The 24,824-nt window shown below is 41.5% G+C and overlaps 2 protein-coding genes across 2 annotated transcripts; one reads left to right on the forward strand and one right to left on the reverse strand.

Moving 5' to 3' along the window:
• Positions 1-396: 396 nt before the first annotated feature.
• Positions 397-1,653, reverse strand: nkx2.9 (NK2 transcription factor related, locus 9 (Drosophila)). Its single transcript, XM_056426782.1, has 2 exons — positions 1,491-1,653; positions 397-962 (listed from the first exon to the last, which is right to left on the reverse strand). Exons 1-2 carry the CDS (start codon positions 1,651-1,653, stop codon positions 397-399), a joined length of 729 nt encoding a protein of 242 aa, XP_056282757.1.
• A 13,359-nt stretch (positions 1,654-15,012) lies between these two features.
• pax9 (paired box 9) lies at positions 15,013-23,035 on the forward strand. The gene is made up of 3 exons (XM_056426710.1): positions 15,013-15,155; positions 15,743-16,351; positions 22,013-23,035. Exons 1-3 carry the CDS (start codon positions 15,152-15,154, stop codon positions 22,192-22,194), a joined length of 795 nt encoding a protein of 264 aa, XP_056282685.1. The 5' UTR covers positions 15,013-15,151; the 3' UTR covers positions 22,195-23,035.
• Positions 23,036-24,824: the final 1,789 nt, after the last annotated feature.

Genomic DNA, 24,824 nt, shown 5'->3' on the forward strand with positions numbered 1-24,824 from the left:
GTTTAAAAAACCCTTTGAAGAAAGTCTCCTCAAAGATAACAAATAATAACAAATAATTATACTTTTTCCCTTCAAACATTGAGGCTAATAGTGGCTTCTCTTCCTAAAGTCTATAATGTATAAGTCATGTATACAAATATTATGTTGCAACAGCATTATCACTGGATAATTAAAAATAATGATCTACCGGCTACACACCAGCAGGCCCGAACAATAAAAAGAGTAAATTATCAAAATATAATGTGCAAAAATATCCGTTCGTTCTATATAGTAAAAAACTAAAGAAAATGTTTTAAGTTGCTCGAAAATGTTTGCAAAACATTCAGAAAACATTTGATGCAATTCTAAATGAGTTTGTGCATTTTTGAAGATGAGGTCTTTTTTTCTTCCTCTTCTTCACTTGAACGCGTTGAAGTGGACCGAATCGCTCCAAAAGTCTCTCCACGCGAATCTGGAGGTCGCCGCGGTGGGAAAGTGATGGTGGTACCTCGGAGGGTGCTGAAGAGACGGGTAGGCCAAGGGGAACGGGATGCTTTGAGATGGATGTAAACATCCGGCTTTCTCCGTGTCGAGTACGCAGGCGTGGAACGGCTTCCCGTCCCGGACCAGGATCGGAACCACGACGCGGCGCAGCAGCGGCGGATGATGCGGCGTGTCCATGGAGTCGTGCGGCGGCGGCGCGCCGTCCGCGCGGCCTCTCTTCATCTTGTAGCGGTGGTTCTGGAACCAGATCTTCACCTGGGTCGGGGTGAGGCCGAGGAGCCGGGCCAGCTGCTCCCTCTCCGGGCCCGACAGGTAGCGCTGCTGGCGGAAGCGCCGCTCCAGCTCCAGGGTCTGCGCCTTGGCGAACAGCACGCGGCGCTTCTTGGTCTTCTTGTTGCTCTTGTCGGGCTCAGAGTCCGCGGACGAGTCGTCGGCTTTGGTGGAGTGAGGGGAGGCCTCGAGGCTGCCTTCGTCAGACGCTGAGAGGGTTACATAATGCGGGTTAGTCCAGATATGAATATTACGATAATACACATTTAGCCTCCCTTCAGGTACTCAGTCTATCCATCCATCCATCCTTTAACTATCCATCCATTATGTATCCATATATTATATATCTGCTCCTAATAAAGATTTCAAAATAAAAAATAGACTGCCTCGTCAGACGCAGGGTTACATAATGCTGGTTAGTCCGAATTCATATAGAAATATTAAGATAATATGCATTTTAGCCTTCCTTCAGTACTCATTCTATCCACATCCATCATCATTTATATATATATATATATATATATATATATGTTATCTATCTGCTCCTAATAATTCCAAAATAAAGCTTTTAAAATAAAAATAAACACAATATACAATCAGTGGGGCACATCATGTTCTCCCATTCATATATTATGCGATATGGATAAAGATTCCTTGCGATTTCCAAAATAAACTGCAATAATTTAAAAAAATAGAAAAGACACATGTTTCTAGATTAGGGATATAGATGCACTCACATATGCAAGGACTCCGGTCGCAGTCCATCCAGGAGCTGTAGGGCGAGCTGGAGGAGCCGCAGGAGGAGTAACGCGGGGAGGACCGCGGCGCCGCCTCCGCGTCCCGCTCCGGCAAATCCAGGATGCTCCTCACGGAGAAGCTGAACTTGGTCGGGGTGGCCATCGCGATGTCCGTGGAGGGAGGGGGGTTGTTTAGCGTTTAAACAAAAAAAGAGAAAAGTATAGGCTCGATGTATCCAAAGAGGAGAGAAGCGGATGCTCTCCACTTTACGCGCAAGTGTCCAAACAACCCAACTCGGAAACCAAACGTGTGTGTGCGCGCGCTGGGGCTGCGAGTGTTTACGCAAACAAGCACTCCATAAGCTGCAAACACCACTTATAAAGCCTCCGCCCACCGACGAGCACCCGAATGGCCGCGGTGCCAATGACGCTCTGGGTAGTATAAAGAAGAAGCAGAAGAAGAAGAAAAAGAAGAAGAAAAAGAAGAAGAAGAAGAAGAAGCTTCAACAATGAGCGAAGGAAACACTCGTCATCATTACAGATTCGTCCCGTATCGTCCGACTGGGGGACAGATAATGGTGATTGTTGGGAGCTGAATCACGTCTTGGGTGGCAACTGACAACAGAGGCCCGTCCCCATCATCAACCCCCCTCCCCTCCCTCCCCCTCCTCCCCTTGTTCTCGCCGTGTCCGGCATTTGCATACAAAGTGATGCAATTAGCGTGATGCCCGCGAGTTGGTTTAACTAATACGTCCATTAGAGGCCTATTAATGGATGTTTGGAGGTTTATGGCGGCGGCGGACATTTCCTCTGACATGTTTAGGGGAAGCTCAACGCCACATTCTTCTGCTTTTGAGTTTTGTGGATGATTTATGGTTATATGAGGGGGGGGGTTAACATTTAATAAATAGACATGTGTATTAATGTATTTGTATAATGTGAAGGCTGTTGTACAAACACTCTAGATAAAAAGTTTATATAGAATATTATAGTAAACCACATAATGTCATATAGGCACATTGGCAGTATACAAATACATTAAAGTAGATTTTTACCAAAAAAATTATAATAATAAAATTACAGTGGCAAAACATGGCGGATTTAGCTTTTGACAAATTGGAGCAGAGACAATATTTTATTAATTGCTAATTAGGATGAATTATTGGTAATTTATCACGCTTCACGCGCAGATCTCTCAGGCGAAACACATTTGTTTTGGTTTACATCTCTTTATATTGACATGAACAGCTTTCCAGATTGGCTTATTCTCATAATAAGGGGGGGGGGGCTTCATCCTTTCCACCCAATCTGACGCCTACAGGCTGATATCTTGTCATATAAAACGCATTAAATGCAAAGCGTGAATCCAGCCTTATGTGGGGGGCTTCTCCCCCCCCCCCCTCCCCCCAGTATTTGATATTGATATCGGCCCTCATCCACTTCAGCGAGGTGCAAGAGGCCGAGGAGGAGAGTGTCGGCGGTGGACATGCCTCCCGGGTCGTCCTGGGTGGTCGGACGCGAGGGAACACAAATACATGCCAACCAGAGGAGGGGGAACAAAAGGAGGCAAATGTAGCCCCGCGTCCGAGACCCGTTGGAAGCATTTGTTCCAGTCAAGATTTTTGCATTTGTTCAGTCCCGCAATAATGCTTGATTGACGCCCTGGACACAATGTCCTTTAACTTTGCGGGATAAACCCGAGCTTGTTCTGTGTTGTCATGGTTTTGAATAGAGCTGAATGGGATCCGGGGGACGCTATCTGACTGCCGCCGAGTCTGGATAGTCCAAAGCAATATCACACGTGTGATTCGGGATCCTGCTCGTCCAGAGACCTTGTATTATCAGCCCAGGATCAACATTTATCGAGTTGTTTTTTTAACGCGCGTTTTTACGCACACGTCTCCAAAACAAACACTATTACGCATCCTTTAAGAGGAAATGTGATCTCACTGGAAGAGGCCCGACTCCCCTCTTCTGCAACACTTATCGTATGTGTTTATACGCCAGCAGCCTACAACACCAGCGGGTTGACAAACACCATCAGCAGGATTACAGTGGCGCGGGTTTGCTGCGTGGAGTGGATGGTTTACAGAGGGCACTCGATTTGGAGAGCAGAAAACACGCAAAGGCAAAAAGACAAGTCATGTCCAAAGAGCGGGAATTTCTCTGTCCACAATGAGCCGGCAGCCACTTAATCTATTTAACACCCAGCAGGCTTCAGCCGGAGAGGGTCCTCTGCAGCTCCAAGAGCTCTCCACTGCCAAATATTGACTCTGTTGTTGGGCTCTCATCCCCTTCTCAGCCAGATGCAGATTTTTCTCTCTCTCGTGGTTCTGGATTAGGCAGCTGAACTGATAGTTCTATAACATCCAATGTTTGTCAGCTTGTAATTCAACACGTGTATATATATATATATATATACACGTTTAGTTATTTAATCTCCTTTTCATGGCACTGTGTTGTTATATTTGAGCTTCACGGTGCAGAGTTTAACTTCTTTTCACATTAATCTGCTGAAAGGGCGGAAAGTTTAAATGAGATTGTAAGACCTGCATGAACGAGTGTACGACCTCTTGACATTACAACTAATTTGAGGGGCTCAATGGCCGCAGAGGAGGAGGCTCCAAACCTTCAGTACACAGACACAGAATACACAGTGTGTGTCTACAAGTTACACTTTCAAAATAGATTTTAAAATATTTGCATTTCAACTTTTTCAATGAGGGAGAGAATCTGATCCGCTTTATAAACATTCAGGATCTTTAACAATCGGGCAGTTTTTGAGCTGAAGGAAGACTTTATAATATTTATAATAATATTATAATTTTGGTTTGGTGCAGAAGAATAAAAAGATAATCCACAGGAAGGAAAGGAACAAGAAAACTTCTGTATAAAGTTAAACATTTAACAAAAGTATAAAAAACAGAACATATCTATCCATTATCTTCCATTAATACGGCATCTATATTTTTCAATTTATACTTGCATTATATAGCAAGTACATAACTTATATATTCCTTTACAAAACCCTCTTATCTATATTTTAAATCGTCTTTTATTTATTTATTATATTCTGTTATGCTTATATTGATAAGAGCCACTGTAACGTGCAGATTTCCCTCCTGATGATCAATAAACTTCTTTGATTCCGACTGACGAAAAATATATATTTTAAGACTATTTAACAGCACAACATCAACGCACAGAGACTTTTTAAAATTCCAATTATTCTTACTGAACTACATTACCCACAATGCACCATGAGACAGTTTGTTATGCTACTTAAAAAATAGCCTCGAGATGAGCCACAGAGACTCAGATGTATTAAATATGATCATTATTAAACTTCTATCTTCAGTGCGATGTGACGATGACTTGCCTCAAGTGACATCACACGAGGCAACACTGGAGCGACAACCTTTCACACACATGCAGCGTTATACATCCCATAAGCACCTGTGAGCTAGAGGGCAACTGGCAACATGGTTAGCAGGCCCGTCTCTCAACCAGCGGGTTGTCGGTTCAATCCCCGCCCTAGTTGATGTGTCCTTGAGCAAGACACTTAACCCTGAATGGCTCCCTCTAGCTGTACGATGTGTTACTGTAACATGTAACGTGTCTTTGAGGATACTTAAAAAGCTCTATATATAAATGAAATGGATGATTATGAAGCAGACGAGAGCGCGTGGAGCTCTCCTTCAAAATAAAGTGATATAAAAGTGAGAAGATCGTCTTCTCATTCCACCATTTATCGTGAAGCAGGTATGAATAAATCTAGCAATGCTTAATAAATCCGATGTCGCTGATCATCCAAGTGAGAGTCGGTATATCTTCCAGCTGAAGCCTGATGGATGTTTTATCTGTTGACCGTCACATGGAACCCACAGTGTGTCAGTGCGACGCTCCTGCACCTGCCGCTCCGAGTCCTGTAAGTACCATGAGCATTAGGGCGAGGGTCTCCGGGGGGGGGGCCTCATGCACTGGGGGTCTCGTGAGGCGGCTCCATCCCGGGGCAGCTGTGTCCAACATGAGGTTTGTTTACTGGGAGCTTTGAGGCCACAACACCAACGAGGAGTTACACGACAGGAGAGTGGACTTTAAGAGCAAAAGACACTTGAGAAGACAAGTTTATCGCTCTTTTTAAGGACTTTTTGAAGTTTAAATATAGTTTGATATTTTAAAGGGGAACTTTTCAATGGTATTTCAGACTGGTTTAATACATTCCGACTTGTCTTTGTGTTGAAATAAAGAGAGAAATAATCCCGGAGGATAATTGACGGCCACAATGTTTCCTCTAAGAAAATAATTGTTTTAAGTTTTATCACGATGACCCAAAATTAAAGTTATTGCAGCGTTCCGCCGTTGCTCCAATTTGACACTTTTTGCATTTGAGGAAATATTAAGACTTCATTTTGTTAATAAATAAACTAACGCAAAAGTCTCTAAATTGAAGACTCACTTTGTTTATGGAGAAACAACATGTACACTTATTAATACATGTTAACAATATGTACCTGAAAGATCTTCCCACTCAAGACCCCAACAAATAAAGTTATCGACTGTTCGAATGAACAATACTGCATCTTTGGTCTCACTTCCATTTAATGTAAATATGCTTATTCTTGTTTTTAAAAAAAAGTATAGCAGCATTAGCAAAAAAGGCCCCAATAATAATAATATTTCTTATTCCATCTGCAGACATTTGATGAAATGAGAGTTCATGGATGATAAACTAAAAGGAGCGGTTTCACTTCACTCATCATTTCCTCCAGACTTTATGACTTTAGGTTTGGAGATAATATAAATAAAATAAAAGGTTGTGATCATTATAACTCTCTCTCTCACTAATAAACATGGCTATCCTATCCTGCAACATGAAATAAGGGAAACAACCTGTCTGTGTTTCACTTCCTGAGCTCGAACGGCTTCTTTAGCCTCGGACTGGATGTGTGTGGTGCTCGGCTGCCCTCTAGTGGACACACATGGGATTTGCCAGACCTTTAGTGTAACGAGGGAATCAGAGAGGGAAGTCCTCTGAAAGGATGAAACTGGGTCCTTTACAGCTTCAGCCAAAGGGACACGAGGCGGCTGATGCCTCCACTCGTGTTAGAAATATATATTGAATCTGATAAATCTGTGGAACCTTTCATTTTAGTACCACAATGACAAAATAATATATTCCATTGCAATGCAAAGTCCTGTATACAAAATCCTACTGAGTAAAAATACATTAGCAGCAAAAACATTAAAGTGTTAAAAGTAATCACTGTGCACAATTTGTATATTTATTATAAAAGGCAGATTTAATTGTGACTGATTCTTCATTTTAAGGCAGACTCTTGATCTGAAAAGTAACTATTAACTGTGGCAATGAGATTTAATATAGTGGCATATTTGCCTCTTAAATGTAATGAAGTATATAAAGTATCATACAATAGAAATACTCAAGTAAAGTACCTCTGAATTGTACTGAATTGAGTACTTTGGTGAATGTATTTAGTCGCTTTCCATCATTACAAGGCAAAAACACATTTACAAGAAAAATGCAGGAAAATAAATGAAGATATATACACGTTTGTGTAAACAGACATATAATTATGCCATTTTATAATTTTATATACTATAAATATTGTACTCCCCCCCCCCCCCCACACACACACACACACAAACACTACATTTATCTGACAGCTGGAGTTATGAGTGACTTTACAGGTAAAGTTATTATTAACAAAACAATAAATCTATTGTCTGTATATCAATAATTTAATAATATAGATATAATAATATCTATATATATATACTATCTGGTGAATAACTAGAGACATATCATTCTGGCGTGTTCGGAAGTTTTTTTATCTTTTGCTTTTTCGGGTTTTCGGGTTTATTTATTTATTGTTCGGCTTTCAGGGAGATTTTTTATATCTATTTTTTTAATATAGAATTTACTTTAAATGTATATGATAAAGAAATATCCAACAGTATATAAAGTAGCGTTAAGATGCTGCTTACTTTAAATTATAAGTAATATTATTCTAATACAATCACAGGATCTTAAATGGGCCATAAAAGTATTTCTTACTTTAATACTTAGATGTAAATTAATAGTTTTGTACTTTTACTTGAATATAAAGCTTTCAATATTCTGAAAGTATTTTTTTTACAGAGCTTTATTGTTTCTTTTCCTTCAGTAAGATATACGAGTACTTATTGAATCGCTGCTGTAGAAGTTCTTAATATTCAAAAGTTGTTCTCACGTCTGAACGTGTGATTCCCAAACGGCCACCAGATGGCGCCACCGCCTCTTGGAAGAAACGTGCCGTCCGGCCGCGGCGACTCTGCAGCATATTTGACCCTCCGACCGGCGGAGGACTCGCGGAGGAGCCTTGAAGACGCTCCAAGGTGCAGGAAACACATCACAGTCCATGTCTGCTTCATCCGCTGCCAGGAGACGCGTCACGCGGCACGAGCAGTTTGCTCCGCGCGCGCCGTGTGTTCCTCCTTGATATTATCATTCTTGCAGAAAGAATCAACTCCCCTCATGTACCTGATCCGGCTGGCAGCGCACACACTGCTTCATATTTCTCTAACATGTCATTAACTTTCTTTTTCTTTTCTTTTTTTCTACAATAAAAACGCAAAACAGCCGCATGTTCACATTGGGAGTGTCACCGCGCTGCATGCCGGGAGGTTCGCGGAGGGCCTCGGCAACGCTTTCAACCCCGTGAACTGTTCTCTTCTTCGTTGAGCAGAAAGAGTGACGTCACGCACACCTGAACGGGGAAATAACTGGATTGAAAAGTTATTTTCTTCTTCCATCTCATTTATCATCAATATAATTTGTCAATTTTGATTCGTTTATTTTTCTCCACTGTCGATAATTAAATAACACAAACTACATCAGAGGGCACACTTCTCTCTAGCATGACATATCTGACCCTGTTTGTTTTGGGGGATATTGAGCTCGCAGCCCGCTCGGTAATCTTATAACATTGTGTAAAAAAATCTGACGCTCGTGTGCCCCAAAATTGACTAATGAACGTTTATATATATATTATATATAGTAGTTGAGTCATAGCATGGATTTGGATTTATATTACACTTCACAGCATATATATATGCGACTCAACTACTCGAGTTTGGCGCATAGCGCGGCGGTGCGGCCTGCATCAACACCCCATTTGCACGTTTCGGCACAAAAGGACAAAAACGCCGCGTAAAAGCGTACCGAAAGGGTTCAAGTCCCCACCCCTCCCCCCTCCCACCTTGTCCTTAGTTCGGGACAAAGGGCGCTCCAAATTAGGGCCGAATGAAATATCTAATCCTAATAGATGCCATGTGCCAGACGAACAGATGTCAAAGTGATGTATGCTTAAAAGTGTCGTAAATATTGTTTCTTTTTCTTTTTTTTCTTTTTTTGGGGGTCCCTCATGCGCCTTGGAACCCGGACCCCGGCCTCTGAAACACGACTACATAGTCGTTAACCCGCGTTCGTCCTCATTAAGGCCGCACTAAAGTTACCGCGAGGAGCGCTAACCTGCACGAGGACTTTAATGGTGTCACCGCCGGTCGGGCTGCAGAGAGGTTACAGGAGTCATCAGCGCGGGCTGTTCATTTAAATGTTTTAAGAAAAAGTAGCGCAAAGGTATAGCGGCGCATTAAAGCGTCACGTAGTCTTATAGTATTTGTATCAAGCGACACCACTTCTCCTCTGCGCCTTATATTAACCCGGATTAGTGGCGCGTTTTAGGTGACACGCGCGGCTGGGCCTTGAAAGCAGCACACGCACACACACACGCACAGAGACACACACGCACACGCACACAGACACGCACACACAGACACGCGCACGCACACTAACTCTGCGCACGCGTGTATCGTATTGCTGTTTGGGGACAGTGAGTATGAGATGACAGACCTCCCACTCCTCTGTGAAAGCAGAAATCCCTCCGCGTCCCCATAATAACCTGTTAGTGGTGACTTGGATTTCCCGCAGGAACATTTACACAGAAGGGTTTTTTAAGGTTTTCTTTTTCTTCCCACCAATAATCGTGGAACGGCTCTGCACGCGCGGTGTACACAAAACACACACACTCAAAACACACCGTATTTATTTATTTTAAACCACAAACACGAATCAGTTGACGGATTACAGTCAACGCATCTTAATCCATTTCCGGCTACTTCTTTTTTTCCTGGAATATAGTTGAAGAAAGTGTTTTTTGAGAGTTTTGGGTTTCCGGCACACTTGAGGCAAAGTCATGCTGATGTCGTCATAGATTAAATGTGATTATGAATATAGTCCTTACTCCAGCTATGATACTAATACTAATATAATTTAAGAAATAGCATTTATATAGCACTTATATTAATGTGATTGTTATAATAATAAAATACAGATTCTCAAAATGACCCCAAACTCAAATGACTGATATTGTTTATATATATATATATATATAGACTTAGAGGCTCTTTTCTGTATCGGAAATATTATTTTATTATTATTTAAAATTAGAGCAGAGACACATTTTAAATCCTAAATGCCAGAATTTAGGATTGAGATTTACACTACCCTTCAAAAGTTTGGGATCACTTAGAAATGACATTATTTTTCAAAGAAAAGCACTGTTTTTTCAATAAAGATAACATTAAATTAATCAGAAATACACTCACTACATTGTTAATGTGGTAAATGACTATTCTAGGTGGAAACGTCTGGTTTCTAATGAAATATCTCCATAGGTGTATAGAGGCCCATTTACAGCAACTATCATTCCAGTGTTCTAATGGTACATTGTGTTTGCTAATCGCCTTAGAAGACTAATATCTGATTAGAAAACCCGTGCAATTATGTTAGCACAGCTGAAAACAGTTATGCTGGTGATATAAGCTATACAACTGGCCTTCCTTTGAGCTTGAAGTTTGTAGAACAAAATTAATACTTCAAATATTAATCATTATTTCTAACCTTGTCAATGTCTTGACTATATTTAATATTCATTTGATAAATAAAAGTGTGATTTTTCATGGAAGACACGAAATTGTCTGGGTGATCCCAAACTTTTGAACGGTAGTGTATGTGGGATTTTTTGTAATTTAAACTATATTTTAACCTCGGATATGTATCACGTGTGTCTCATGTGTGCTTTGCATAATGGAGTTGAACATTTAAGTTTACTGAAGAAGTTTGTTCTTACTTCTTAATGTTTTATGTTAATTTAACCATGCAGACGTGAGAGATGAAGATACAATTTGGTTTATTGAGAGATTGAATCACCACAAAGAGATAATTAATATTTAGTATACTTATCATAATTTATTACAGGAATATTTCTGACCTGGGTCTAATAGATCGAAGCTTATATTAAACTGTTTGGTGAAACAGGTGGTTGATGGCTGAATCCCATCATCATCATCATCATCATCATCATCATCATCATCAAGAGAACTAAATGCATGTGACAGGTTCTGAGATGAAGATTATTACGTCGATTATGAGACTCGTGTTTTTTGAGATAATGATTTTATGAAGTGAAGCTCTCGAGGACGACGTTTTTTAATTTATTTGTATTGCACAACATCGGGATGCCACCGTGCTCTGCACTGGAGGCGGGAACGGAAATGCACATCCGCTAAATATTGAAGGTGTCTTTATTCGATGAGACGTCATCGACGACCTGAGACTCTCCAGGTGAAAAAGGTTCCAGCCACGTGAACCAGGACAGGTATTTATATTGATGTATGTATTAATGTCCCCGTCGCGTCGTGGAGACAACAGACACGGATCACCTTTTTTCACGCGGCGCAATATACTTATCTATCCTCTCGGAGACAAAAAGACGCGCCGCGGGATTTATTTTAGAAACGTGGATGTTGCGCGTGGTGGCGCGAGCTGTGAAACCTCCACGCGCTGCGTAATGTTCACAACAAGTGTAACGTTGGAGAGCTTCATTTGAGGAAACATCCGGGAATGAAGTGGGTCAACTATGACATCTAAATACCGTGATGTGTTTGAGTTCCTCTGCTCTTCATCCTGCTGGTGGGGCATCTTCTCAAAGTCTTCATCATTTGGGGACCATGGGATGTAAAGAAAAGCACGAGGACAACAAGAAGAAGAAGAAGAAGAAGAAGAAGAAGAAGAAGAAGAAGAAGAATCTCCAACTCGCTTCTTCCATCTTCTGGAGCCCAGAAGGACTTTCTTTCTTTCTTTCTTTCTTTCTTTCTTCCTTCCTTCCTTCCTTCTTTCTTTCTTTTTGTTGCGCGTGAAATCAATTATGGAGCAAAAGCAAACACTTTCCTCCCTGAAAGAAAGCTGTGAGGTAAAGAGGTACACGAGGTCAGTAAACAACACACCGTCCAGCTGCTGCAACAGCTGCTGTACACACAGAAGGTAAATAGAAGAAATGTGTAAACAAAAGAGATGAATGAAAAAATAAACCCTCCACAGATTCATTATTTTAATTTTCTTTATTAATGACTGAGCTGTCTTTGGTTTATATATAATCACACTGTTAAAACCCTCATTTTGTATTATTTATGTAAATTAATATGCACTTTACAGACTTGTCGCAGTGACAATGAAGTTTAATTGAATATAAAATATATTGTATGCATATTCAAGGGTTTAACTACATAAAATAGAGATGGCATGTTCTTATTACACAAGTTTTCGTCATTATTTTTTAAAATAATTTCAGCGCATTTTAAAAATGTTATAACTTTTTAAAGATATTAAACATAGATCTTAAAGAAAGATAAATGAGAAAGTGAAAAGGCATGGCGTGTGGAGGCGCAGTGAGACGCGGGTGCGTGCTTTTAGATGCTAATTCCTTTGCACACAAAAACGGAAACGCGGTGCACGTGCACGCCATATCGTCCCATCCATCAAACCTCCTGCAGGATTTACCAAAAGTAAAATTTATTTCCGACATATTTTAGTTGTTAGACACGTATAGGAATCTGTCCCTTTCCATAATAATATTCTAATTTGCAGCACATTTGAACTTGAACAATTTGCTACAATGTGATTATTCTTATTCTTATTATTATGGAAAGGCCCACGGGAGAATATGCAGAGCGCGCGCTGCCAAATCCACAGCAACCTCGTGATGAGGGCATCCATCGTCTCCTGCAGAGATCTGCAGTGGAAGCTTTGAGTCCACACAATTTGTCTGACAAGTGATGCGTTGCGTTCACGGGCGGTTTGAACAATTCAACTCGACATGGACGAGTTTGGACTTGTGGAGCTGCACAATGTGACAAGCCGAACGGAGTCTGGATATCATTATTAGCAATGCGCCTTCAACCCCATAACACATCATAACAATACTAATATAATAACCTTTAATATAATGTCATAATAAGAATAATCGCTGCTCGGGGATTCGCCTCGAGAGTAATAATCACATAATTTGTCAGACTCTGTGTTGTTGGTATAATTCAATAACCTGCATGGTTGTATTTCCACTGTATTTTTCAGGTGTCAATAATAAACGCGTGTGATGCGGCCGCCGCGTCCTCAGGTGAAAGCAGACGAGGAAGCTCAGGTGTCCGTTTAGTCAACAACAACAACAAACATACTGAAGATGGAGCAGTTTGCGGAGACCTTTGATCCCACTGACCTGTTGTTATTTCAGCCACCAGAGGAACCTCAGTGGAAACAAGTTCAGCACGCACTACCGCCCCCCGCGCGCGTAAACATGATCCCGGACACATTAGTGGCGTGGGAGCTGAGCAGGGTTGGGCACGTGGGGGGGTACTGAGTTGGTAAATAAGAGAAACTCAAACTCACTAAACTAAGAACCTCAAGTCGATTGTTTATGAGTAAAATTAATATAAATAAAACTATTTCTAGAAGAAGAACAAAAAGTGGACGCATGCGCCTCTTTCAAGGGAATTGCGTTAAAAGGGCACACAATGTAATATGTGCACATTTTGAAAATCCCCTAAATCCTGGAAAGGTGCAGGAGCCCCGGCAGCATCGAGCCCACGGAGCTGGACCCGACAAGTCGTGTACACGCCGGGCCCGCGCGCGCGTCGATGTTTATAATGTCAGCAGAGGTTTGCAACAATATTCATATACAATTGCGCTGTTTGATGTTTACATATGCACGGTGATCCCTTCAGCTTCAGTCATGCATCGTAGTCTTTTTTTATTTTATTATTATTTAAATCTGACACGAGCAACAAAACAAAGCCTCTGTCCAAACACTGAGGAGAGAGTGAAGGCGCAAAGTTACCGCCTGTGTTTGTTCCTCATGTCGGGAAGCAACAAATCTTTCTTATTGCTCTGCGAGTGAGGTTTCTGCACAGCGACACGCAACGCGGAGAAGTGGCACAATTATAATCTCTTCAGAAGATATCAAATATAAATCTGCGGCCCTTTTTTGAGCCTGGACGCTAATTATGTCTCCGAAGTTAAGACGTTACACGTTATTTAGTATGCAAGAGGCTTTGTATGCCTCAACGCCCGTAAGAGCATAATAATTGGCAAACCGGGGGAAAAGGGCAACATTTGGTGCAAAACAAAAGCCCCAAATGCAGATGAAATGGATTTGCAGTTTAAAAAAATGAAAGAGGTGGAAAAGCTGCTGAGCGCTTTAAAGAAAGTGTGACGCTCGTTTTGCGCACGTCGAAATAAATCACACGATATGTGTATTTATACTTATTGGCACGTGGGATTTAAAAACTATAACGTCTGTCATTTATTTTCACATTTTCATATTTTTTCCCCCTCCAACAGTTTGACCGCCTCGTTTCCAGCTCGAGGTCATCCCCGCGTGAAGGATTAGTTTTGGGTCGTCGGTGCGTAATGCGTAAAGGAGAGCAACACCACCATGGAGACGTGTGTGAGATATAATTTTTTTAAACCTCAAAAATCAATCATTCATTTCCTCCCACGTGCACGATAAGTGGCGGTGTCGTGGAGACTCAGGTGTTAAACCTTTTTGTCTTGAAGTATTATTATTTTATGGTTTTGGGGTTGGAAAGGTTTCATCCCGGTTATACAAACTAAAAATCCCTAAAATGGAAGATTGAATGTATTTTTATACGTCATATGTGGGTTTAAATAGCAAAAATATTGCGCTTTTGTTATGAAAAATCTATTTCAGGTGATGGTTTCTGGAGCTTTTACGCATGTTTTTATTTTATTTAGCGCCACATCACGGTGGAAAAAATGGAGTGAGATCCAAAATCTTGATATTTACTCGCCATATCTGTCTCAATAACAAACGCATTCATGGTGGCATGTCCACCAACTCTCTGATGGGAGCGGGACGAGGAGGACGAGAGGGGTGAGGGGGGGTGAGGGGGGTCTCCGTGGACTTGTCATGGCACAACTTGTTGGGCCAATAGCGACGCAGCGCTGAGAAATCTGGAAAGTCTTACCGGAGGGGTGAGCCAATCAGCGTGGAGGAGGGGAGACGCGTTGGAAGTCCTGCCTCCTCGGTTCCACGGATTGAAATGTAAGCCTGTCTGCAGCGGCGTCAGGAAACACATCGAGCTTTTTGTCCCTCTTGTTCCTCATCGCGCAAGAAGAAGATTATTATTATTTTTTGTCTTGGACGCGGTTTTCGGACACGGCGGACACGCTGGACGCGGAGCAGGATCCACGCAGGGGGCACAATCCGGACGCCGTGTTCTTCGTTTGCGGCTTTAACGCGATGGGTGAGTTCAATGTAGTCATTTATTTATTTTGGGGGTCTTTTTTCTTCTTGTGAAGGGGATGCAGCGCGCGGCACGCTGGGGTCAGATGCAGCTCTTTTGGCGTTTTGGCGGCTCCGTTTCGCCAGACTGAAATGTGACATGTGTCACCTTTACGCACCAGTTCGGACTTTTTCCATCTGACGTTTTTTTCTCTAGCCCGCGCGCGCACAGTAACATCTCTGCCATGGGTTGGTGCTTTACACCCAACACATTACGCACAATTTAAAGTGATACATTTGTATTTTAAATGTACAACTTTTTTATTATGTCTGTGTGTGTGGTAAACATTTTAAAAAGATGTGATTTTGCATAATGGTTGAATTGTAGGCTATAAAAAAAATATTTAGACAAGTGGAATAGTTTTGGTCACACGGTGAACTTTATGAATGACACTTTCGCCATATTTGAATGAATTAAGTCATATATGTTTGATTAAATATCAAGCCTGTTAAACGTGTGGTTTAACCCGGGTTAAAGCCTTTTGCTCGGTTATGACCGCTGTCTCATTCGTCTCGCCCGTGTCTGTGTGTGTTTGTTTTCCACACCAGAGCCAGCCTTCGGTGAGGTGAACCAACTGGGCGGTGTGTTCGTGAACGGCAGGCCGCTCCCCAACGCGATCCGGCTCCGGATAGTGGAGCTGGCCCAGCTCGGGATTCGACCCTGCGACATCAGCCGGCAGCTGCGCGTCTCCCACGGCTGCGTCAGCAAGATCCTGGCGCGCTACAACGAGACGGGCTCCATCCTCCCGGGGGCCATCGGGGGCAGCAAGCCGCGGGTCACCACGCCCACCGTGGTCAAGCACATACGGACATACAAGCAGAGGGACCCGGGGATTTTTGCCTGGGAGATCCGGGACCGGCTACTCGCCGACGGCGTGTGCGACAAGTTCAACCTGCCGTCCGTGAGCTCCATCAGCCGGATCCTGCGCAACAAGATCGGGAATCTCTCCCAGCAGAGCCAATACGAGTCGGGCAAGCAGGCGTCTCACCCGCAACCCACGATACCCTACAACCACTTGTACTCATACCCGACGTCCAAAGTGCCCACCCCCCCCGGCATGCCCACCCTCCCCGGACACATGGCCATGCACAGGATATGGCCCTCCTCGCACTCCGTGACAGATATTCTGGGGATACGGTCGATTACAGAGCAACAAAGTAAGCATGGCGGCGGCGCGGATGGTTTTTTTTGTTTTTGCATTTGTGTTTATTGCACTACATTTAAAAACTATAAAGAGGATTTGGTTTGGCGCGCGCGACACTGCGAATGTGTGTCTGAGAGAGAAAGCGGATGCACCTTTTTTTCCTCTATTTGAGGTACTGTGATTGTTTGTTTTGTAAAGGACTTCTAAAAGTAACTCCAATGTATGGAGAGAGAGAAGGAGAGAGAGAGAGAGAGAGCTTAAATACCAGTTGACCTGCCGCCTGATATTGATTTGAAAGGCAGGCAAGTTAGTCCAGAAACAGATGGTCCGGCTCGCAGTAATAATTAAGAGGCGGATGTGGAATATTAGAGGGACAGCGGAGGGGAAGGCGGTGAGATGAAGTGCATCAGAATGAGGTGTGCTGAATGTGTGCCATGAATTGGAGCCAGACATTGTGCGTGTGTGTGCGTGCAGTTTTCTTTTTGTTCGGGCCCAAAAAAAGAGCAAAAGCCGGCTCACACACACTTTAAAGACGCGTTGTTTCCAAGTGCTGCACGTTGTGTGTGTGTGTGTGTGTGTGTGTGATTGTCGCGTATATATTAGGCGTGTCACGTGCCAGGTGTGGCTGGCCAGGCTCGCGCTCATATAGCAAATAGAAGACCACAAACTGGTTTGGAAACAGTGAAACGGGATCCGGCATAAATCAGTGTTAATGGCCGGCTCGGTGTTGTGGAAGAAGGTTTTTTCGCTCTTCTTCTTCGGGCTTGTTTTCCAGTGGCAGGAAGCGACGCGCTGTCATGGGCCATGCTGTCAGGATTCATGGCTACCGCGCGCGCGCGCACGCACACACACACACACACACACAGACACGCGCGTCCCGGCTCCTCTCCAACCCTCCCGTAAGGCAGATATTCACAAGGGGGAGGAATGTGTTTGGGGAAAAGCTGCCTTTTTCTAAACAATGTGTGCATTTCCAAATTATTAGCAGATGTGTGTATGTGTGCGTGTGTGTGTGTGTGTGTGTGTGTGTGTGTGTGTGTTTTATGCTTTAGTTTTACAGTATGGGCCTCCGTTTGGGGAGAGCTCATGTGCAACCAAAGGGTCATGGGATTATTTAAAGAAAAGAAAAAAGGATTTAAAATCTTAATCTGTAATGTGGAGTATAGGAGGTAAAAAATCAGGACAATATGTGGAGAATTACTAATCACATGAAGAGAGTTATTCTACGCATTTATATTAAATTGCTGGATTATTTTTTCCGTATATCCAAAAAATACTATTTCCACATGTGCAAAACGCATATATTTAAAAAAGAAAAAAAGAAGAAGAAAAAAAAAAATCTTTATCGAGTTATGACTTTGGTGGGCTTTCCTAAATGGAACCATCACGCACAATGGAGGGAGACGGCGGAGTAAATCGAATTTGTCCCCCGACAGGAAGACGCGTTGGTGGGCTGAAACGTCCCCGAGTCGCCTCACTTCTCATCTTCAACTCCATCTGGTCCTCAGGGGGAACCAACACACATAGAAAACCACACGTCACCCTATGACATATATATTGTAAGGCACGGGGGGGACGTTTCAAATTACTCTCAAAAGTCAAAATTTCGAAGCCTGATCACACGTATTGATACATTAAATGTACTGATAATAAGGGTGAGCAGATGAGTACAAAAGTGTCTCTATCACAGATTTTACACATATTGCATCAGACACAAAACAACTTATATTTTTGCTTGGATGATTATACAAAAAGGTTGTATTTACTACTTTACGCACACGGAAGCTCTTTGGACGGTTTGATCCATGTGTGCGTAAAAAGGACAAATAACCGTGCAACATGTCACGGGGCTCATGCTCTAATGCATCATGGCTATACAGCCTGATCGATGCATGAGAAGCAGCGGCCTACTCGGGTCATTTCCTAATCTTAAAATCTCTCCCCCCCCCCCCCTCTCCCCTCCGGTTAGTGATAGTCCATCCACGCCAAGCGAGAAGAATGGAGCGTTACAAAACGGGACTAATTTCCCTCTATTAAGCTTTCCACTAGTCACGTGCAGTTGGATAACCCGCAGAAGCTAAAGCAAAATACATACAGGTTAAAATATATATATATGTATATATATATACATATATATATATATATATATATACATATATATATATATGGACACTTCATTTTTAACATTAGTGGCTTTTATTCTCTTTTGGTATTTTCATAATAGTTTAACAATAGCTTTGCTTTATTGCTCTCCTAAAAAATAACGTATTATTGTACTAGCTGTGCAGCTACTGCGTGGTCTGTGCTTGTGTGCATGAGTGTAGCTCATTTAATATTTAGTGGGTTATATAGATTGGTTTATAGTTATTCTCTTGAGTCTTGTTCACAAGCTTTATATATGGTTGTTTTTTTAATAATAATTGAGGCGTGTTTAACACTCAGAAACTGGATGGACACACAAATAAGAGTCAACAAACTAAAAGGTTAATGGGCCTTCAGTATTTTAATATGTTGGTTTGTTTCAGCGCGAGACATTCAGCTGCATGAAGGAACATTTACTTTGTGCATAATTTGTCTTTTATTCAGATTTATTGCGAAAAAATGCAGCAGTTAATTATTTGCTTTAATACAGACCCATTACACATTATTAGTATTTATTATTATTATTATGCAAGTACCCACACATAGTAGATTAATACACAAAATCGACGCCGAATTTCACACACTCACGTTATTTTAAAATAATTTTAGTTTTCCCTATTCTAACTATAATAAATACAATATATTATACTCCATAAATATATTGAGATTTTTTTTTCTCGAAACAAAATACATTTTAGACGTTTTGTTCAGGCTTTTTATTTTATGGTTTTCTAGATTTAAATGGAGGGCTAAAGGAGCGCGCGCACGCCTCTTTGTTTCTCTTATGTTGACAGGGCGCGTGATTCTCGTTACACATCTAAATTAAAATACATTTAGTTGTCACTTCTCGACGGGGCCGATGACACCGGCGATCTGAGGCAACCCGGTCCCAAAAAACAGAAGTGAGCCATTAAAAGCAGAAATAGCGTCTCCATAAATGACAGTTTTCGGAGTCGAGCTCCGCCATAAATCAAAAACCATAAACGTGGAGGATTAACATAAAGTCGAGCTCAACAGTCTTTGAATAGCAATTCAGTTTTTCTCCGAGTTTTCCTAAATAAAGTGTCGTTTACTTCTTATTCTCTCCGTGAGGTACGATTATTACAATGGGACAGTGAACGCATCACCGGCCTCCATCCCACCCGCTGATTGCTGCGGCTTGGTAACATGTGGCCCTATAGGTGCTGTTTGGAGGGGCAGAGGCACCCAAGGGACACTCAGGGGGGAAAGAAGAGGCGCGTCATTAAAATAGATTTAAGGTCGAGTCACGAGCTCCGTGCGCGCGACGGCTCGGAGCTTCGAAAACGGTTGAAACTTTAAAAACGGACTTTTCCTCAAAGGTTATTTATATCTTTATATATATATATATATACTATATTTATATATATGTATTTATAGTGATATATACACTATATTTATATATATATATATATGTATTTATAGTGATATATACACAATATTTATATATATATATATATATATATATATATGTTTGATAGTTTTACTCACTAAATGACTTGCTTTTAAATAGTTCGAATGATTTAGCTGAAATATAAACAGTGTACTCAGAGCGTGACAAATACGTCTGAGTTGTAATTATTTGGATGAATGGCGTCGAGGATTTCATTTATTTTCAGCTCAGATTTCACTTGTTTTAGATTCCGAGTTAAGAAGCCATCAAAAACACGATAACACGAGTATTTATTTATTATTATTTTATTAAAAAAGACTAAAGAAAACAAGAGTAACCTAAACACATTATTTAAAGATTCCTATTTAAATAGAAGACACACTTTTTTTTTAGGATATGATATATATGCTAATATAATTGGATATGTATATTACAATTAAATGAATCTGTCTAAATTATAAGATATACAAAAATGTCTAAATTATAAGATATACAAAATTTAAAAATACATGAAAGTATATGGACTTTAGGGGTGGATACAATAATCTCCACATATCTGTCAATCTGATAAGGGCCATAACTGGATGCTTGAAACCTTTTTAATGCTGTTGACTTTGTGTCAGACAGGTGTGGATGTGCCTGTGCTGCCATTTCTAAAGACAGAGTGTTCTGGATTGCGCAATACTCTAGTTGTGTGTGTGTGTGTGTGTGTGTGTGTGTGTGTGTGTGTGTGTGTGTGTGGTGTTTTTAATTAGTGGAACAAGTGATCCTCCTTTTGTGTAATACACATTTTTTCCAACTGTTTTAATTAAAGAAAGAAGGAAAAAAAAGATATTATTTTAGCTCAAAGCTTGTGTGGCTGCTTCTGAAAATGAGTGAAGACGTGAAGACACACAATCACCCACAGACCCCAAACACACACACACATCAACACACACACACACACACAGTCACCAAACACACACACACCAAACTAGATGAGAGCACACGTCACCTCTTTTAAAATATCTATTTTAAAGAAGCCGCTCAGCGACTCTTGTGGACAATGAATTCCAAAAAATAAAAAATTCCCCCCAAAAAGATTCCCAATTTTAGAAAATAATCCTCGGTAGTCGCGGACCACCCAATGCGACAGAAATTCGGCCTCCCCGCCGAAACGCTTTGGTGAATTCCTCAAGTTAAGTCCTGTCGCTGTGCCAGAGGAGCAAAAAGCCCATTCATGCTCCCCTCCCCTCCCCCATGTTCACCTCACTCTCTATCATATTTCCCCTCTTCCTGCCCTTTCACTCTCAATCTCCCATGACATCTGTTTTGTGCCCCCCCCAAAAGGTAAACGTCCCGCAGACAGGCGAGCGATCACGCATGCATCGATCTTTAATATGCAGGGGCCCGAGAGCGCGCACACTTGATCATTCATACTTTCGTCAACAATAGGGAACAAATATATATATAAATATATTTAACCCTTGTGTTGCCTTAGGGTCATTTTGACCCGAATCAATATTACACCCTCCCCCCGCCTTTGGGTCATTTTGACCCGATTCAATGTTTCACCCTCCTGTTACCTTTATATTTACTAACATATTTTACCCTTTGGGTTCAATTTGACGCCAGCAATTAAAACCTCCAGAAAATTATTAGAATTAATATTGTTTTCCAAGTTTAAGTGTGAGGCACTTTATGTTTGTTTGTTGACTACCGAAAGAACACCGACATTAAACATTGAATGGGGTCAAATTAATCCTAAGGCGGGGGGAGGGTGTAATATTGATTCAGGTCAAAATGACCCTAAGGCAACACAAGGGTTAAATACATTTATATGAATATTTTTGAATGCGGCAGCTGGTGAAGTACGTTAGAAGTATTTGTAGTTTCTGCTGTTTTTAATTCAATCACTATTCTTTTCGTGCACTTTCCTCTGCAGCTTAACTCAGCTTTGCACCACAACCACGTCTACCTGTGTGTGTGTGTGTGTGTGTGTGTGTGTGACAGTCTAGTTTGTGTTCACTTTGTGAGGTGAAACCGCACAAAGACTGAAAATGGTGCCAAATCTGCGATTTCCAACACTGAGTCACCGGTGACCTTTCAGCTGACCTCTCCCTCCCTCTCTCTCTCCCCCAGACGCCGAGTGGCTCGCCCACAGCGAGCAGCTCTGCCACAGCGCCCAGCACCCCTCCCTGGCGCCCTCCCACCACCCGAGCGTCACCCTGCACGGCGTGCAGCGCCACCACGTGGGCCTGTGCGACCGCTCCCACATGGCGGCGGCCGGCCAGTGGCAGTGCGCCATCTCCCCGCAGCTGTGACCTCCTCGACCCGGAGAGAGAGAGAGAGAGCATCGATGACTGATGGGGGGGAGGGAGAGAGAGGGGGAGGAGGGTTGTGAGAGACAGAGAGGACAGGAGACAACAAGTCTGTCCGTCCCCCCGTGGCTTCATTTCATTCCCCGCTGCCTTCTTTTCCAACAAGGCCTCGGCCCCCAGGACCCATATTTGTGCCTCCTTCCTCCTCCTCCTCTTCCTCTTCCTCCTACACAGTCAGACCAAAAGACACACAAGGAATACATTTTTTTTAACCAACAGCCGTGCAGGACAGACAGGTGTACTGAAGGACTGATGTATGGCCGCTCCTCCATCCATCAACACGATTCCTCTCGAGATTCTTTCTTGCAAAACTTCTGCAAAAATGTCTGTGGGCAATCGGGGGTAACGTATCACAACTTCACGAGTACGCAATCAAAGAGGGGAAAAGAAACCTTTCAGGGTGCTTAAATAATTGCAAATGTTTGTTTTTTGTCTTTTTTAAAATATATATTTTTGTTTGTTTGTATGCTTTCCCCCCCTCTTTTCTTTCTTAAAAGCAACTCGGCTCATGGAGAGTTGGTCCCCCCCCCCCCCCCCTCACACACACACACTTCTCCGGAAAAAGAAAAGGAAAAAAAAGTAGCTGTAAAGCAGGAGAGCTCCGTGAGAGAGAAGTTTATTTATTAGATCACGGTTCACGCTGAATGATGACAGCTCACCTCCACCTGTACGTCCACACACCGTCGGCCTCGGTCTCATGTTGGGAGTCGAGAGCGTTAACTAATTGGCAAATGTTGCACAATGAATTGAATGTATCTTATTAAATTGTTTGGCTGTTATTGGTCTTCATGGAGTCTGACGGTTGTTTTATTATTATTATTTAGTTTATATTCTAATGGTAGACGTATATCCAGGTTATTGTTGCCCGTCTGGCTTGTTTTACATTCGCAGGAAACTGCTTAAAAAAAAAATATATATATATATTAAATAATAATAATAATATACGTCCATGATCACGCAAAGCTGCTTTTTCTATGACCGAGCCCTCGCGGCTCACTGGGGGAAGTTCATCAGTTTTTAAGTCACCGCATAAAGAAATTATTTTAAATGTTTAAGTCATTAAAATAATCTCACCTCATTACACTTAATAATATGGACATTTCTAAATTCATAAACATTTATGCCAGACGAATAGCTCAGTGCTGAAGGAATAAATAGTTTGAACTAACTTATTAAATATATATATACAGGACTGTCTCAGAAAATTAGAATATTTTGATAAAGTTCTTTATTTTCTGTAATGCAATTAAAAAAACAAAAATGTCATGCATTCTGGATTCATTACAAATCAACTGAAATATTGCAAGCATTTTATATTTTTTTATATTGCTGATTATGGCTTACAGCTTAAGAAAACTCTAAAATCCTATCTCATAAAATTTTAATATTTCCTCAGACCAAGTAAAAAAAAGATTTATAACAGCTGAGTGTTTGTCAAGGCTCAGGAAACCCTTGCAGGTGTTTCGAGTTAATTAGACAATTCAAGTGATTTGTTTAATACCCTACTAGTATACTTTTTCATGATATTCTCATATTTAGAGATAGGATATTTGAGTTTTCTTAAACTGTAAGCCATAATCAGCAATAAATCAGAATAAAAGGCTTGCAATATTTCAGTTGATTTGTAATGAATCCAGAATGCATGACATTTTTGTTTTTTTAATTGCATTACAGAAAATAAAGAACTTCATCACAATATTCTAATTTTCTGAGACAGTCCTGTATACATATCCACATATATGAGTGTATATGCATGTATATATATATATATATACACGTGTATATATACATATATATATGTATATATATGTATATATCTTATGAGAACTGTATGATTTTCAAAGCCCTAAACTTCCTTTTGTAAACAACTAATTCCTTCGGCAAATAATTAATTCCTTTAACTAATTCCTTTTGTAAATAACTTCTTCCTTTTGTAAACAACTACTTCCTTTTGTAAACAACTACGTCCTTTTGTAAATAACTACTTCCTTTTTTGTAAATAACTACGTCCTTTTGTAAACAACTACGTCCTTTTGTAAATAACTACTTCCTTTTGTAAATAACTACTTCCTTTTGTAAATAACTACGTCCTTTTGTAAATTACTACTTCTTTTAACTACTTCCTTTAGTCAATAAATAATTCCTTAAACTTCCTTTTGTAAAAAACTACTTCCTTTAACTACTTCCTTGTGTAAATAAAAGCAAAAGTCAAATGACAAGTGTCATAATTTAAAGTCATAAAGATGTTGTTTATCTCGGACTCAGGCATTGACATGTGAGGGTGGAGCTCGTGGAGCTCGTGGAGGTCGTGGAGCTCGGAGATTCACAAATAGTGTGCTGGGCCTCATGCGGTCTCCGAGGTCATCAGACATCTGACCCCCAAACACCAAAACCACAGCAAGAGGCTCCTCGGAGGCCGCCCCGCCGCGCCCGTCACAAAGGAAAGGGGACGCGGCCCGTCGACGAATGACACGTGTGCCCAAATACTTTGTGTAAGTTCCGAGAGGCGAAGGAGACGTGAGCTACACGGTGAGCGTGTCTGACAAGCCCCGTCTCGCCTCGCCGGAGAGGGC

This window comes from Pseudoliparis swirei, chromosome 11, assembly GCF_029220125.1.
Source record: "Pseudoliparis swirei isolate HS2019 ecotype Mariana Trench chromosome 11, NWPU_hadal_v1, whole genome shotgun sequence".
Classification (NCBI taxonomy): domain Eukaryota; kingdom Metazoa; phylum Chordata; class Actinopteri; order Perciformes; family Liparidae; genus Pseudoliparis; species Pseudoliparis swirei.